Source organism: Lissotriton helveticus, chromosome 7 (assembly GCF_964261635.1).
Source record: "Lissotriton helveticus chromosome 7, aLisHel1.1, whole genome shotgun sequence".
Lineage (NCBI taxonomy): Eukaryota > Metazoa > Chordata > Amphibia > Caudata > Salamandridae > Lissotriton > Lissotriton helveticus.
In genome coordinates this window covers 1,521,098,925-1,521,117,431 of record NC_136068.1, presented here as the reverse complement: position 1 = coordinate 1,521,117,431, position 18,507 = coordinate 1,521,098,925, and the positions used below count along the sequence as shown (strand labels likewise).

The following is an 18,507-nucleotide window of genomic DNA, read 5'->3' as shown; positions in this document are numbered from 1 at the left end:
GTGGACACAGAGGGAGCATAGCTAGATGTTCATGGCGACGGATGCAAACTCTTGAAGCTCCAAGCCGTCGACCCTCCAGACAGCCTTAATCCTTGCACCTATAGTGTGAAAAGCACCCTAGTAGGTGACTGAAGACACCTGGAGGGGACACAGCACCGGCTGAAGGCATGACCGGCTCGGGAGGAGAGCCCAGATAGAGCGATTTTGGGTGCCGCGGTGGCCCACGGCTCCTTTCAAGAAGGCACCTGCCCCGTATGGGACATGAATAGTGTCACAAGGACAGGCCTCTATGCCCCCGGGGACCAGGGTCAAGATGCCTTATATGACCAGAGTCCACAGTGGGGCTGTTTGTAACAAAATGGAATCCTCTTAGTAGAAATCAGGTGAAAACCACACTGAATGTATTATTTCGGCTGCCTAATAGAATGTTCTCATTTGGGTTGCATAAAACAGACACAGCGACTGGCTTGGTTTCTGTTGCTGTTGTGTATTCTGCTACAATACAAATGTGAATAATAGTGTGATTCATACAAAGTGCAGATATTGCAGTGCTTAAGTGTGTGTATAAACATATAAACATAAAAATATATACAAAAGCCATAAATCATCCTTGGTTCCAAGGTCAAACAAGCATGTGCATACAGAATAGTTCAATGAGGGCCACAAATAATCACAGAACCAATGGAGATGTATATCGACGTTTCGACCTCTTATGGGTTGTCTGGCTTATTATCAAACTACATCAGAGACAGGTATGTGTGAAAAAACAATAACACTTTTATATCCACTGCACATCCACAGGAAGGTCTATCTTGGAATGGGCATGCGTTTGATGGAGAATGCATTTCCCATGTAAAATACCCTGTCTCTAAGAGCCACGTTAATCTATAGAAAGCAATATGAACTACTGATATTGCAAATCATAAATTTCAACTTCAAAGTTCTTTAACACTTTCTCAAGTCCATGCGATGTAATATGTGAAAATTAGTCATGGTGCGCGATGGCCAGCATCCAACTGCCGTGTATGCCGATTACTATAGCTCGTGCAGACAGGGGCAACAAACCCGACAGCCGAAGGTCTCCTTTGACACAGACCGACTGTTCCAGATGGTGCCAGAAGGGTGGGGGCCGCTGTGGAGACCAGGCGTGGCTGCACCGAGTTATTGTAGGACTGGCGTGGGCCCCTGACAGCCTGGACCCAAACACCTGAGAAGTGTGTGGCAACCTTCCTGGTGACCGAAGACCCCTCGAAGGGACACAGCACCTGTTAAAGGCACAAATGGTTCTAGAGCAGCAGTCTTCAATCTGTGGGGCGCGTGCGCAGGTGGGAGTTGAGGGGGTGCAATGGTCTTGATCGTCGAAGTTGTTGTAGAGCGTCTTGGTCTTGAGGTGAAAGAATGAGCTGAGTTTTTGCAGAGGTCTTGGGAGGGAGGGACGTCTGTTGTTACGCTGTTGGGTTTGGTGAATTTCAGTATAATGGTAAAGAGTTCCTTGGAATTGTGGACGTTGTCGAGGATTCTGTCTTGGATGAAGTTTTTATTTAGTTGGTGGTGTGCTGTGATGGCTGTTTTGTTGGTGGTGGTGCTTCTGGGGTTCTGCTTCTTCTCCATATCTTCTCCAGTCGTCGGTAGAAGCGCTTGGATTCTCTGAGTTCTGTGGTGAACCAGTAGGCTTTCTTGTTTTGTCGTCTCACGGTGTTCTGAAGGGGGGCAAGAGTGTTGGTGCAGTTGGTGATCCATTGGTGGAGGTTGCTTGCCGCTGTGTTGACGTCTGTCGTAATAGTGGGTGGAGTGCAAGTGAGGGCGGAGGTGAGGTGTTCTTCGGAGACTTTGTTCCAGCTTCTGCGTGCGAGGTGCATATGCTTGGGTGCGGTGGGTTTCGTAAAGGAGAAATGGATGCAGTGGTGGTCGGTCCAGAGCAGTTCCGTGGTGTGGCTGAAGGGAATGTTGTTTCCTCCGGCGGAGATGGGGTGGAGTGTGTGTCCTGTGTGAGTGGGGCTGGAGACAAGTTGCTTCAGTCCTATGTTGGTTGGTGAGGTTCTCCAGGAGGGCGGTGGTGTTGGGATTGCTGTGGTTGTCCAGGCGGAAGTTCACATCACTGAGAAGTATGTAGTCCGGTGAGGCGAGGGCGTGGGATGAGATGTGGTCAACGATGACGTCGGGGAAGAGAGTGTGGGTTCCAGGCGGTCTCTATGCAAGTGTTCAGCAGTGCGTCATTCTGGGGTTGGGCTGGATCTGGAAGTGAATGTGTTTCATGGGGGCGGCAAAGCATCATTCGAGTTGATGGTTGTCAGTCAGAGGGAGCTTTTGTGGATAATGGCGAGGCCTCCTCCTTGGTGGTTAGGGCAGTCTTTTCTCAGGATCTTAAATCCATTGGAGATGGCGGGTACAGAGCTGGCATTGGTCCAGATCTTTGTGAGGATGATGATGTTGGGCGTGTTGGTGTTGAAGAGGTCCCAGATTTCTATGCCGTGTCTGTGCAGGGAGCAAACGTTGAGGAGGATGCAGTTCAGTGGTTTGTGTGTGCTGGTAGCTGCTGCTGGTGTCCGGAGGTGGTTGAAGGTGCGGCCGCAGTGTCGGCAGGAGATTGGGCCTAGGGTGTTGCTCGGCTTCGGGAGATGGAAGTTGTTGTTGCGTCTGGGGTTGAGTGCGCAGAGAGTGCAGGGGTCATAGCAGCGGGGGATCAGAGGGCCAGGGTCCCTTGCTCTGGTCATGATCGGGTCACAGACGGGTGCAGATGGGCTTGTCTTTGGTGTGCCAACCGCGCAGCAGGCGCCTTTAAGTAGGGGTCGGGGGAGGGCGGTCTGCTGGGAGGTGGGAGCGGGTACGAGATGCTGGGGGGGAGGGGCCATGGGGCAAATTGGTGAGCACATTTCAGAAACACTGGGCTACGAGATACAGTTTACGCCCTGATTGGTTACCCCGGGCATCTGGGGAGAACAGTGTTTGGATAGATATGCACAGCGTTTTAGTAATTTGGCCTCAATGGTGGCCCGTAGGCACCTCCTCAAATATTGGGGTGCTAGGATGCTGCCAACTAGGCAGGAATGGGAGGAAGGAATGGACTGGTGCATGGGGGCTGAACGGCAGATCTATTGGGCAAGGAATTGCCACTGGAAATTCGACAAAGTCTGAGATGCGTGGATGTAACTGAGGAAAGACATGGGGTAAAATGCCAGGGGAGGGTCGAGATCTATTGGAATGTGGATATACCCAGGATCCTACTCATGGAATTCATCTGACAGGTATGGGGGTTATGGTAGCCTGCAATGGCCTGTCTGGTTTTGTCAAGGCAAAATGTATATTGGTGGAGGTGAACTTGTCCACATGTTTTTTGTTTTGAGGGGGTTTGTTGTTCCTGATTGTTTTGTCAAAAAAACAATAAAAAAGAAGTAAAAAAAAAAAACGGACACAGATCTGCGCCGCTCAAGCGGGAAACATTTGTGTCAGCCGGCGACCTGATGTAAGGTGATAACGCCATCCCCTCCAAGTCTCTTCATTAGAAAATACTAAACAATGTCACGCCCTTGGAATTTTCTTCCAGCATATGGAGGTCTTTTGAGCACTTTCTTGCTGTGCATGCTGGTTTCAGACAAGAAAAGAATGATATTGGATTTAGTGAAGGAGGGTCTACCCTAAATATGAGCTCTCTTGAAACAAGGAATACAAAACGGTAGCCCACTGCCGAGAGGACTCACCATTGAGAAAGCAGACATTCAAATGTGTTAATCAGATGAGTGTTGTGAGAGGTGGGCCAACAGGACAGGCTATTTCATTCCTGCCCACTTCTAAATCAGGCCTTATTTATTTGTAATTATTCTTGCATGTTTAAATGTTCCACTGTAATTTAAATACCACCTGCATATGGAGAGACGGGCTTCTGAATCTGCCAGTAGTGCACCAAAGATATATTTCCTTGAATTCGTTCTATTTTTAAATGGAGTTTCAGTGTTACCATCTTAGATAGATAAATATACATTTATAGTTCAACACCTGTTTTAATCATCCCTAACCCCAAGTGAGAGTATGTGTATTGCCACCTTTTTCAATTTTAGAAAATAGCTACTTCTGTGTATTTGAACTAAAACTTTAGAAACAACTTCTAAACTATGAGAGTACATGTTTGAAAAAGGTAAACATTATTATAACAGGAAAGGTATCCATGACAAAGGCCAGCATTTTAACTGAAAAGAGATTATATGGAAGAGAGATTTAGGGATTGGTTAGTAAATGCCTTGACAGAGTGAGTGTTTGGTTTCTAGGAAAAGGCTGCAGGCAATACAAATTTTGGGGTTAGTAATTTTCAAAATGTGGGGCTGTATAGGGAAAGGTGTGTACTTTGTGACTGAACGTTTCTCACATATGCCCGTTCAACATTAATGTACAGGAGCACTAAACAAAACACCTAGTACTAAGAGGTCCTCGGTCGATGGCAATTTACAGGCACCAGCAAATCAGGTGTTTTTTTGTCTGCCCAACATATAGCCACCGTGTGAGACGTTTTAGGCATGGGCAAAAGTAGGCAATTGCCCACGACTCCCACTTTCCAAGTGGTCCCTTGGGAAAGTGAACAATCTTTTTACCTAGCTCACCTCTGAGCAGTGGCGGTTGGAAACTACGACGATTGGAGAGACGGGAAAATGGGTTAATACAAAAAATAAAATACATAAATAAAAATAAACCCATAAAAGAAATAAACAAAAAGGTACTTACCATGCTTTCAGGAGACACGTCCTCCTAGCTCCGGTCATCTTCTACTCCTGACATCACGCTCAGCCGGGCTTAACCAATCCTAGCACTGCGTGTGAGCAGTGACAGGATTGGAAGGAGCAGCCTCTCTCGGTGCTCCCAAGGACACTGGAAGCTTGTGTAGTCTCTCAAAGAGGTTTATAATGCGCATTAGCTCATTTAGCTGCCGCTCAACAGCCCCCGCCCCGTCCTGACACTTGCTTCAGGATGGTTTGATGCAAAATAAAATGGTATTGAATTGACTTCATTACCATTTTATGTTTTGTCTCTGGGGCAATTAAGTGGGCAACGCTCCTCTGCTCAAACAGAGAAGCTGCCCCTGCCTCTGACTATTTCCATATCCAGCCTCTCTCCTTTCTGCCTAGCTCTGCGACTCAGGATTTTCGGGACTCTGGAAAGGCATGCTTTTATCTGTTTTTATGTGAAGCACATTTCTGAAAGTTTTTGTTGGCATCATAGTGGCTTCAATTAGCAGAAATGCAGAAATGGGCAGTACACTTATGAACACCAGGTTGCAACAAAGTTCTTGCCAGAGCCCCAAAAATCCTTAAGAATAGACTGCCACTGTTTCTACTTGCCACACTGGGGTTTGGTGTCAGGGTCTGAATTTGGTAAAGAACATAATGTAAAATATACCGGAACAGCGATAGGGAATGGAACACATTAAAGACTGGGAAGAAAGTGTTACATTTCCAAAAAAATAATAGACAGTTCTTTCAAAGTTAGAAGAAGGGACAAATCAAAGGCTGACTTACCAAAACAGCATATTCTATATATTTTTACCATATGCTACGCGTGGTCATAATTTATAACTATTTGGCAGATTTACAACATTTTCTGACTGAGGGCCTTAGTGGACGGGTTACTCTGTCACAATACAGTGACGGCTATCCCGCCCGCCGAAATATAAATCCCATCGGATATAATGGTATTTATATTCCAGCGTACAGGATATCTGGCACCGTTTTGATGGAGTAACCCGTCTTCCACGGTCTAAATCAGGCCCTTAGTTTTATTGTTGAAATATATCACATTCCACCTGGTTTTCTTCCCAACAAATCTTTCTTGTCTCTACACAACATATGAAACCAGCAATATGTCGCCCCTTTCTAGACCTTCTGCTCTCTTACACCTACAACGTTCACGTCCCCAATAGATGCACCAATAAGCTTACAATTAAGTGTCGAGAAGAAATCTAGTTTATGTATGCAATGTGTAATTTACGTGGATGCAGCTCACCTTAGACGTTTCATGATTTATCAATCACGCATGAGCTATACATGAAGACATTTGCATGTTTTGCTTCTTAGTGTTAGATTTACCCCTGAATCCCATTACCTGCATGCCTGCTGTGAGTAATGTATGGCATGTAGGTCACACCAGGTTACCTGCTCGCCAAATGGATTTTCTGCAAGCCACTTCCCCACCAGGGAGGAAATGCATAAGTAGAGATGGCATGCTCTTGACTGTCGCAGCCTCTGCGTGGCTTAAAGCCATATGTATTTTTTATGTCGGATCTGTTGATAATTGGGTCATCGTTTCCTTCTTGCATATTTTATGGGTGTCTAACATTCTGACTCTTCTCTTTCTAGTGTGCAGCTTTGTGGTCCACAAGCGGTGCCATGAATTCGTCACATTTGAGTGTCCCGGAGCAGGGAAAGGCCCTCAGGCAGATGTAAGTACCTCCAAGTGATGCAGAGCTCTGGCACAGGTGACCAATCGATGCATTATAAGTTATGGAGGACAGTCAAGGTCGAATCCAAGCTTCTACGCGTTATTAAATTGTTAAATCCTTGGAATACCACTCACCTACCAATATCTTAGTTCTCGGCCCCTTTATGCTTGTTCATAAAGGGATTTTTGGTATTTCCATCATGTTTGTTTATTTGTTTGTATATCACCCTGCACAGCCGGATTGCTCCTGTTCACGTGAGAGCCTTCCATCTTGGCTATTCCATTTGTACTCTGGTCGCCCTAAATAAGTACAAATTGAAACAGGCTTGCCCCGAAGGCTGACCCCAAAGATTTTATTGAATGAACAGCACTTGGAAGCTACAGATCTGGGGAATTTAGCATTTGTGACATCATGACATGTGCTATTACTCTCCCAGGAGAAAAAAACAGAGCTGTGTCCATTCCCAAACAATTTGAGAGGCAACAAAAAAGACACAAAATGCATTGTTTAATAACGGGGAGGGAGTAGGGTGGCCCATTAAATTATTTGAAGGACCAGTCACTGACGTTTTGCTTATCTAGTGAGGACAGCACTCTTAGCGACCGCACACTCTGGAGCAAAACTCTCTGTTAGAGTAACTTCGAGTCAGGGATCCAGAGGGTAGTTACATTTGCGCGATTTAGGTTCATAATACTATAATTGTTTTAATTGAAAAAAAAGTGTGCAATATTACATTTATATATTTCTCCTGACACACATTTTCGAAAGACCAGCCTACACATTTTCTGACCTTAGTTCAAGCATGTTATGTGTCCAACTTTAGTAATAAAAAGAGAAATCCATTTCTCACCATTTTTGTAGTCACATAAAACGGACTGGATCAAACAAGCCTTGTTGATGGGCAGAGGGTGGTGGCTCATATATGGCTACATACATTTCACGCAGTTTGACGCTGTTTGTCGGCTATGGTTTGTTTCATCAGCTTGGCTGAGCCTAGCTAGCTAAGTTTGGCCTGCTACCTTGGTGGGGTGGGGAGGGGGATGGGGAGAGCATAGATACTCTCCGAGTATGGAAGGCATGCCCATGTAGTCGTCTTCTCATTTCTCTTGTATAATGCTCTTCTGTGCTACTTAGATCTTGATTTTTGTGCATGAGTACAGGTACGTTTTTTTCTTTCTCAGTGTCTATCAAATGTAAGATGTTCTTATACAGTGTATTTAAAAGTGTGCTCATATGTGACACCAAAGTAAAAGCAGGCTGTGTGAAATAAAGAATATGACTAGGATCACATACGCTGGACAAGCACCAGCAAGGGAAACTGGTATTGATTCCAGGTTATCTGGTTTCTCATTTTTTCAGCCTCGAGTTGGGTATGTATCTCTCTTTCTCTTGTTTACATAAAAGGTCACTGTTTTGTCTTTCATTCTTGCCTCACCACGAGAAAAATGGACACAGCGATAGCAGACTCGACTCATGTTCCCCAGACCTCACTACGAAGCCATGAAGTATATATTTGGGGTTGTCACATCCCAAGCATCCTTCCTGAAGTTCTGCCCCTGCTCCTCCTCACCTCGCCCCTGCCCTGCACCGTCTCATCGATCCTGTTCCCTCTCCCTTCTCTCTCCTATTCCCACTCCTCCTCTCCAGTCCCCATCTATATATACATATATACACACACACATATATTTATATATCTTACTCTGCATTCAGAGTGAGAAGTTATTTGCATTGCACACCTGTCTCAGCTGACACTGAAAGCTGCTTAGTGTATGCTGCTGGTGTGGAAACTCTTGATGTGCCTGTTTCAGCTGCTGCCGCGTGGCGTACAGTGCCGCGGGCAGGAAGTGGAGAACAGGTCACCAAGCAGAGCCTCTCTATGCTTATCATGCTCATGGGGTTACAGGCAGCAGACAGCTGGGGAATCCACTGGATAATCTATTGGCAGAAATGAAATTTATGTACAGTACCAGCCTGGCCGTACTCACATTCTGTTGGAAAAGATCAATTTTCCCTCTAATTAGTTAACTTTTCTTCTTCTGGCCCTTATACCTGTTTTGAACACGGACAAAACGGAGGTCTTGTTTTTTAATAAAAAAACTACTCTTTCTGCGACTCTCTGGTGGCCTACTATTTTGAACCCCCCCCCGACCCCTGTCCAGTCGGCCCGTAATCTGGGCTTTCAATTTGATAATGCCATGTCTCACAAGGCCCAGATCAATAAGGTTACATCTGCTTGTTTTGGCAAACTACGCATGATCAAGAAGATCTTTCCGTACCTTCCTTTGGATTCACGTAAAACTATTGTCCATGCTCTGATTACGTCACACCTTGACTATTCAAATAGTCTATATGCCGGCGCCCCCTTGTACCTTATTGAAAGGTTACAAGTAGTTCAAAATGCAGCGGCTAGACTAATCGGAAATATCCCTCTTCGTCATTCTGTAGCAGCGTATCGGAAAGAACTACACTGGCTACCTATCTCCTGCCGTATACAGTTCAAAGTTTTGACCCTTGCCTTTCGTGCCATTAATGACTTGGGCCCGGTCTATTTGAGAAAAAGACTCAAACTATCTTTATCATCTAGATCTTTGAGATCCAACAGCTTGCGTCTCCTAGTGGTACCAAGATTCCGCCGCTCCAGGTGTGGGGGAAGAACGTTTGGGGTAGTTGCTGCCAAGCTCTGGAACACTCTTCCTCCAGATCTAAGGTTCTGTGAGTCGGAACAAGTGTTCCGTCGCAAACTCAAGACTTGGCTGTTCACTACTGCTTAATATAGTTCTTATAATGATCAGTAATCTCTAGCGCCGGGACACCCCCTTCTGGGGGTAGCCGTGCGCTTTACAAGCTTCTTAAATAAATAAATAAATAAATAAATTATACCGAAGCATAAGGAAGCTTGAAGTCCCCCCTTCACCCCATACCTCAGGGTAAGGAAGATAGATGTCTGAGGGATCCCCTGGACCAGTGCTTAAAATGTGAAAAATTAAGTGACAAGGCCCTTCTCGGAAGGCCACTGCAGCTTGAACCACCCGTACTCTGCTAGCGCCGCCAGTGGCAGTACTAGCATAACACCTAACCATCACTCTTCTACAAGCGTGATAGTACAGCCTATTTCAGGTCACACAAAGCTATAATGACACGAGAGGCTGGTATTATTAATTTTCATTGTATATTGAATTAATAAACAAAGGTGTTATGCTCATCTCAAAATTAAAAAGACAGCGCCACCATGTAGTGGACTGTCACTAGAGCCAGTGCTGACAATTAAGTACCGAGCACCGGAAACCACCGGTATAAATTGAGCACTGCCCTGGACCAAGAGCCCGTCAATGCAGGGGATGTGGCGTCCTTTGTTACGTCCCTGTTCTCTGTCTGAGTGTTTCCTATCCTCATTCGTTCTCTACTTTGCTTTACTTTCCTCCCACCACAGGATTCTTTCTTTCCTAACATCAAACAAAGCAGTAGGAAATGCAATTATCCTTCAGCACTGGGCATGGAGGTGCCTGAAGTGGTATGTGTATCCAGTTGGAGCAGAGTCTATGTATATACTCATGATCCCAGTAAGTGCTCGCTCGTGGTCAAAATCCTACAGAGCAGCATGATACCTATCCACAGAAAGCGCTTCGATGCCTTATCGTGAATAGGGAGTACCATTACAATGCAAAAGCAATGCAGTGCATGCAATCTAAGTCTCCGACTGTTCCTCACTTACAGCATCTCAGAGAGCAGAGCCTGCTCGTTCACGCAGCATTCTTCCAGTGTTAAAACGTGCAGCTGCATTTATGTCCAAGTGCTTCCTCAGTGAAACTGAAATGAAGCTGTTTTGAGATTCTCAGGCTGCGTCGTTTTCCACAGTAGTATGGATTTGTCGTACTTGCCACATATTGCCTCATCACCTTTTGCATAATTTGCAGTTTTTAACACAATTAATTTATTTCTAACTCAGAGGGATCATAAGTTCCTTAAAACGCCACAGCGTGTATTGCTGCAAGTGGCAGGCTTTTTTTTATAATAACGAGGTGAGACCTTTGGCCATACAGTATTAAGGCGTAAAAGTGGCAAAATAGTAAAGTAACACTGCTTCAATATATGCCAAATTATATTGCTAGATTAGCATTTTCTTGCCACATAATTGTTGCATAAATTGGGCCTCCACTGCAGCATAATTGCAGTGGCACTGCTGTAGTATTCCGAATTAGGTCATTTGATTGATAGTGCGAGGTCTCCAGATTGACTGCTCTTTCCGTTGCTCTTCTCACACTAGGAAATGCAGCCAGTCAGTCTTTGAACCTACACCTACCGTACCTGACCTGATCCACAGAGGGCCGTACCTGACCTGACCCACAGAGGGTCTTACCTTACTCACAGAGAGCCGTATCTGACCTGATCCACAGAGAGCCATACCGGACCCACAGAGAGCCGTACCTGACCCACAGATGGCCTCACCTGACCCACAGAGAGCCTCACCTGACACACAGAGAGCCGTACCCGATCCACAGAGGGCCTCACCTCACCCATAGAGAGCCATACCTGACCCACAAAGAGCCGTACCTGACCTGATCCACAGAGGGCCTTACCAGACCCACAGAGAGTCGTACCTGATCCACAGAGGGACATACCTGACCCACAGAGAGCCGTACTTGACCCACAGAGACTCGTACCTGACCTACAGAGAGACGTACCTGACCTGACCAACAGAGAGCCTTAGCTGACCCAAAAAGAGCCGTACCTGACCAGACCCACAGAGAGCCTTACCTGACTCTCAGAGAGCTGTACCTAACTCACAGAGAGCTGTACCTGACCCACAGAGAGCTGTACCTGACCCACATAGGGCCTTACCTGACCTACAGAGAGCCGTACCTGACCCAGAGAGGGCCTTACCTGATCCAAAGAGAGCCGTATCTGACCCACAGAGAGCCGTACCTGACCTACAGAGAGACGTACCTGACCTGACCAACAGAGAGCCTTACCTGACCCACAAAGAGCCGTACCTGACCAGACCCACAGCGAGCCTTACCTGACTCACAGAGAGCTGTACCTGACCCACAGAGAGCTGTACCTGACCTGACCCACATAGGGCCTTACCTGACCTACAGAGAGCCGTATCTGACCCAGAGAGGGCCTCACCTCACCCATAGAGAGCCTTACCTTACCCACAGAGAGCTGTACCTGACCCACAGAGAGCTGTACCTGACCTGACCCACAGAGAGCCTCACCTGACACACAGAGAGCCGTACCTGACCCACAGAGAGCCGTACCTGACCAGACCCACAGAGAGCCTCACCTGACACACAGAGAGCCGTACCTGACCCACAGAGAGCCGTACCTGACCCACAGAGAGCCTCACCTGACCCACAGAGAGCCGTACCTGACCCACAGAGAGCCGTACCTGACCCACAGAGAGCATCACCTGACCCACAGAGAGCCGTACCCAATCCACAGAGAGCCGTACCTGACCCACAGAGAGCCGTACCCAATCCACAGAGAGCCGTACCTGACCCACAGAGAGCCGTACCTGACCAGACCCACAGAGAGCCTCACCTGACACACAGAGAGCCGTACCTGACCCACAGAGAGCCGTACCTGACCCACAGAGAGCCGTACCTGACCCACAGAGAGCCGTACCTGACCAGACCCACAGAGAGCCTCACCTGACACACAGAGAGCCGTACCTGACCCACAGAGAGCCTCACCTGACCCACAGAGAGCCGTACCTGACCCACAGAGAGCCGTACCTGACCCACAGAGAGCCGTACCTGACCCACAGAGAGCATCACCTGACCCACAGAGAGCCGTACCCAATCCACAGAGAGCCGTACCTGACCCACAGAGAGCCGTACCCAATCCACAGAGAGCCGTACCTGACCCACAGAGAGCCTCACCTCACCCATAGAGAGCCATACCTGACCCACAGAGAGCCGTACCTGACCCACAGAGAGCCTCACCTGACACACAGAGAGCCGTACCTGACCCACAGAGAGCTGTACCTGACCTGACCCACAGAGAGCCTCACCTGACACACAGAGAGCCGTACCTGACCCACAGAGAGCCGTACCTGACCAGACCCACAGAGAGCCTCACCTGACACACAGAGAGCCGTACCTGACCCACAGAGAGCCGTACCTGACCCACAGAGAGCCGTACCTGACCCACAGAGAGCCTCACCTGACCCACAGAGAGCCGTACCTGACCCACAGAGAGCCGTACCTGACCCACAGAGAGCATCACCTGACCCACAGAGAGCCGTACCCAATCCACAGAGAGCCGTACCTGACCCACAGAGAGCCGTACCCAATCCACAGAGAGCCGTACCTGACCCACAGAGAGCCGTACCTGACCAGACCCACAGAGAGCCTCACCTGACACACAGAGAGCCGTACCTGACCCACAGAGAGCCGTACCTGACCCACAGAGAGCCGTACCTGACCCACAGAGAGCCGTACCTGACCAGACCCACAGAGAGCCTCACCTGACACACAGAGAGCCGTACCTGACCCACAGAGAGCCTCACCTGACCCACAGAGAGCCGTACCTGACCCACAGAGAGCCGTACCTGACCCACAGAGAGCCGTACCTGACCCACAGAGAGCATCACCTGACCCACAGAGAGCCGTACCCAATCCACAGAGAGCCGTACCTGACCCACAGAGAGCCGTACCCAATCCACAGAGAGCCGTACCTGACCCACAGAGAGCCTCACCTCACCCATAGAGAGCCATACCTGACCCACAGAGAGCCGTACCTGACCCACAGAGAGCCTCACCTGACACACAGAGAGCCGTACCTGACCCACAGAGAGCCGTACCTGACCCACAGAGAGCCATACCCAATCCACAGAGAGCCGTACCTGACCAACAGAGAGCCTCACCTCACCCATGGAGAGCCATACCTGACCCACAGAGAGCCGTACCTGACCCACAGAGAGCCGTACCTGACCCACAGAGAGCCTCACCTCACCCATAGAGAGCCGTACCTGACCCACAGAGAGCCTCACCTGACCCACAGAGAGCCGTACCTGACCCACAGAGAGCCTTACCCAATCCACAGAGAGCAGTACCTGACCTGATCCACAAAGGGCCTTACCTGACCCACAGAGAGCCGTACCTGACCCAGAGAGGGCCTTACCTGGTCCAAAGAGAGCCGTATCTGACCCACAGAGAGCCGTACCTGACCCACAGAGAGCCGTACCTGACCCACAGAGAGCCTTACCCAATCCACAGAGAGCAGTACCTGACCTGATCCACAAAGGGCCTTACCTGACCCACAGAGAGCCTTATCTGACCCACAGATGGCCTTACCTGACCCACGAAGAGCCATACCTGACCCACAGAGAGCCGTACCTGCCCCACAGAGAGCTGTTCCTGACCCACAAAGAGCCATACCTGACCTGACCCGAAGAGAGCCTTACCTGACCCACAGAGAGCCGTACCTGACCCACAGAGGGCCTTACCTGATCCAAAGAGAGCCGTATCTGACCCACAGAGAGCCGTGCCTGACGCACAGAGAGCCGTACCTTACCCACAGAGAGCCGTACCTGACCCAAAGAGGGCCGTACCTGACCCACAGAGAACCGTACCTGACCCACAGAGAGCCGTACCTGATTCACAGAGAGCCGTACCTAACCCACAGAGGGCCGTACCTGACCCACAGAGAGCCCTACCTGACGCACAGAGGGCCTCACCTGACCCACAGAGAGCCGGACCTGACCCACAGAGAGCATCACCTGACCCACAGAGAGCCGGACCTGACGCACAGAGAGCCGTACCTGACCCACAGAGAGCATCACCTGACCCACAGAGAGCCGTACATGACCCACAGAGAGCCATACCTGACCCACAGAGAGCCACAGAGGGCCTTACCCACCCACAGAGAGCCTTACCCACCCACAGAGAGCCTTACCTGAGCCACAGAAAACCTTACCCGACTCACAGATGGCCTTACTCAGAGAGCCGTACCTGACCTGACCCACAGAGGGCCGTACCTGACCAACAGATAGCCGTACCTGACCGACAGAGAACCGTACCTGACCCACAGAGAGCCGTACCTGACCCACAGAGAGCCGTACCTGACCCACAGAGGTCCTTATCTGACTGTCAGCTCTTATCTGGGGTGCACATTGCCATCTCTTCTTTCAAGGACCCTTAACTCCAGACACAGCTATCTTGGATTGGGAGATGGGGAAAGGCTCTAGGTGTGGTTGGATGCCTAGAATGTCCCACTGAGTTGTACACGCACCACTGAAAAATGCAGTTAACTGCAGGTAACGAGCACGAATCCTGGCAATGTTGACTCTAGGTTTTATCCTTCCAAGGTCAATACATTGAGTAAAAATAAATTGGGTAATAGTAACAGCTGCATGTACAGTGCTTAAGAAGGGAATAAGCATTGAACAGAGCGTTATATTAAAACTCCTTATTATAAAGCATGATGAAAGATATTCAAAACCCACCTCCTGTGCCACCACCATTCAGTGCAGTGGGTGGAGAGGGGTGCCATGTTTTAGTCTTTTTATCCACAACAGCACACATCCTTGAATGCCTAGTTACAGGCGGTTCCCATAGTAAGTACTCTGAAACATCAGCAATTCGATCACTTGAGCTATGCATGGAAAGAACAAGACTACTGTTTCTCATTTATTTTCCTGTCAATTCTCTCTCCTTCCTCTCTTTAAATCTCTTTTCTTTGAATCTATCTCCTCAAACAGCTCCTATATCATTTTTTCTATCCCCCTTTGATTTGATTAACCAAATCTAGTGACTGTCGTCACTCTCTTTCATGCCATATGTTCCACCTCCAATCTTTTGTCTCCTTTAATTATCTCCTTGCTTCCATCTGTTTTCCTCTATTCTCACTCCCATCCCCATCCCTTTTTTCCTATGCTTCATTTCTCCTTTCCTTCTCCCTTCTTCCTGTCCTTGCTGCCATTTCCTCTTTGTTCCTCTCTTCCTATGTATCCCATGTTTTCCTTCGACATACCCACCTTGGTCCATATCCTCACCCCGTGGCAAAGAGAAGGGTGCAGCCTCCTGTGTGTGCACCTTCACAGAGAGGTATCGGTGACCTGAATATTATTTACCTAGTAGCATGGAGGAGAAAGGCAGCTAGCAATAATAAGACCTAAGCTGACCACCCGCTTAATTAGCCACAAGCACTGGTACTGTCCTTGATCAGCTTGATATGAACACCTTCCATTAAATTCAAGACACTGTATGGGTTTCTAACGACTTCCAAATACTCCCTCACAAGGGCGACTCACTATCGCCAATCCAAGTGTCAAGGTGTTCTATTTATAACCAGAAAATATCAACACAACATAGGAAAACTCTCACCCATACGAAAAAAAAAGAAAAATAAAGGTGTGAGAGAGGAGAGAAAGCACCTCACTGTCGTAACACCAAGGGGGGCTTGCTAGTTGCTACTCATTAGCACACCCACTTTTCATCATCGGTTGCTTTCTCCCCATAAAGAAAAAGTGTGTGTTCCATCGTGAAATTCTCGAACAATGAAAAAAAAGAAGACAGTGAGAAAACAAATGTAAATGCAATGTCAGTGCAAAGTATCACTAAAGTGCCCACTGGACCCTATGAGAATAGAGATGCAATTTCCAACGTTTAAAATGAGGTAAAGCTTACTGGCTCAACATAACTTTTATTCAGTGCTTTACGCTTTCTCAATTAAAAAAATGGTTTAAATCAGACCATGTTTAATTATAAAGAACCAACATGTTTCGATGCCAATGATTTGTACAACTTCATCAGGTATGCAAGGGTTACCAGTTCTCACTTCATACAAGATTCACATCAAACCGGATGGTTGCGAACGTTCCTCATACCTGCAACCATCTCCTTACGGTTGATGGAGCTTCATTACGCTGGCAGGACTCGGATACCGGTGACGTGAGTGTGTGCAGTCACCCAGTGGACACGTGATCAGCTGACATGTGTACCGTAAGGAGATGGTTACAGGTATGAGGAATGTTCGCAACCATCCGGTTTGATGTGAATCTCGTATGAAATGAGAACTGGTAACCCTTGCAGCCCTGATAAAGTTGAGCAAATCGTTGTCAACAAAACATGTTGGCTCTTTATAAACATTGTGAATTGCATTTCTATTCTCGCAGGGTCCAGTGGGCACTTTAGTGATACTTTGCACTGACATTGCATTTATATTTGTTTTCTCACTGTCTTCTTTTCCTTCATTGTTCGAGAATTTCAGGATGGAACACACACTTTTTCTTCATGGGAAGAAAGCAACCAATGGTGATAAGTGGGTGTGCTAGTGAGTACCAACCAGCAAGCCCCCCTTGATGTTACTACCGTGAGGTGCTTTCTCATCTCTCACACCTTTTTTTTCCATATGGGTGGGAGTCTCCCTATGTTGTATTGACATTTTCTGGTTATAAATAGAACACGTTGACACTTGGATTGGCGATAGTGAGCCGCCCTTGTGAGGGAGTATTTGAAAGTAGTTAGAAACCCCAACAGTATCTTGAATTTAATGGAAGGTGTTCATATCAAGTCAGGCTCTTTCTTGTTTATGGTCTGTTGAGTAGGGGGGCGGCCTGACTGATTCTACCCCTGTTGATCCTTTTGTGTTGATGAATCTTGATCAGCTTATACATTCTGAGTTAGTTCACCCAAAGTCTGGACACCCTACATCAGAAAGAGAACTCACGCAGAAGGGCTGATCTCTACCAGGCAAGCTCCCAATTGCACAGGATGCCATCTTGGGGTCCTACCTTTAACACTCCAGGGGTTTCAGCAAGAAGGACCTCCTTTGGGCTCTCTTCAGTGATTGCTCCACATCCATTGGATCACCCCGTAACACCACCAAGCTGAGGAGGACCCTAACCTATTCGCCCTGCTCTGCTTTTCACAACCTGTCATTTCCAGGGCCTCCTGTGAGTCTAAGAGGAATATGTCTGTGATCACTTCAGATAAGTGAACGCCATCCTCTAAGAAGTATCCTTAAGTATGTTCATTGATGAGGCTATGCTTTATGAAACCAAAGCCTTTTTCTGCTGTAAACTTACACAGGACACTATTAACGCACCTACAAGAGTGCTTGCTCAAGGAAGGCCACAAGAGAGGAGGAAGCCTGGTGGGGCAGATATATACATCCGTTCCTGCTACCCACCACTCCTGGAAGTGACCTCAGGAGCCTCAAAGCTTACCCTGTTGCCCTAAGAAACTCCCCCACCAAGGTATGTTGTTGGGGGAAGTGTTAGGTGTGTGTGGGGCAGGGAAACGTGGCGGTAAGTCCTACTCGCTCAGCAGTCTCTCTGCACGCAACATGGCCAGGCCCATTCTTGTCTCCCATTCCTATGTCTCTCCTGACTATCTGTTTCATCTACTTTTTAGGTTGCGCCTGGGCAGCGCATGCACTGCTCTGCAAGGCTTGCTTTATTAACCCTTTCGCTGCAGGGGTAATTCCCCCACGGTGTGGGGGTCAGCGCCGCGGTGCTCGTGACGGGCCTAGCTCGTCATAAGTCACAGTGTAGCTGTGCTCATGACGAGCTGGGCTCGTCACAACCCCGCCCACTGATTAATTCTCCCGCACAGGCGGGGAATCAACCGCGCGTGGGCGGCGCGCAGCCGTTATGACGAGCCCAGCTCCTCATGAGCACAGCTCCACTGTGACTCATGAAGAGCTGGGGTCGTCATGAGCACCGAAGGAGTTAAGTTATGGATGTGATGCTCCGCCCAGTTTTTTCATTGGCTTGTGTCATTGTCCATTGTAAACTGTAGCTTTTCATTAGTCAATAGGCTTAGTAGTCCCTCCTTGGTACCCCCTTTTCCCATTTTGTAACCTCCCATGAGGACATCCCCTGATACGTGTGTTGTTGCTCCGTAGGCTTTAATTACAGCCTTCAAGCACTATTGACTAAAAGAGCTTTGTTTCGCCTGCTCTTGCCGTCAGGGAAAGGCAGGACGTGCTCTCTCCTGACGCATTTGCAATGCAATAGGTCTAGCATTTGCGAGAGTTCAAGCTATTGGCATTGTAAATCACAATGCCCTTTATCTTTAAAAAAAAAAAAACATAAATAAAAGGCATTGTCATTTACAGTGCCAACAGATCAAACT

At 48.0% G+C, this 18,507-nt stretch overlaps 1 protein-coding gene across 1 annotated transcript in view; it reads left to right on the top strand.

Annotated features, from left to right (window-relative positions):
• The window catches only part of PRKCG (protein kinase C gamma), a 1,201,807-nt gene that overhangs the window by 615,878 nt on the left and 567,422 nt on the right, over positions 1-18,507 (top strand). The window contains exon 3 of the mRNA XM_078650936.1: positions 6,342-6,424. Coding sequence (XP_078507062.1) covers positions 6,342-6,424 — 83 coding nt within the window. The remainder of the gene's footprint in view (positions 1-6,341; positions 6,425-18,507) is intronic.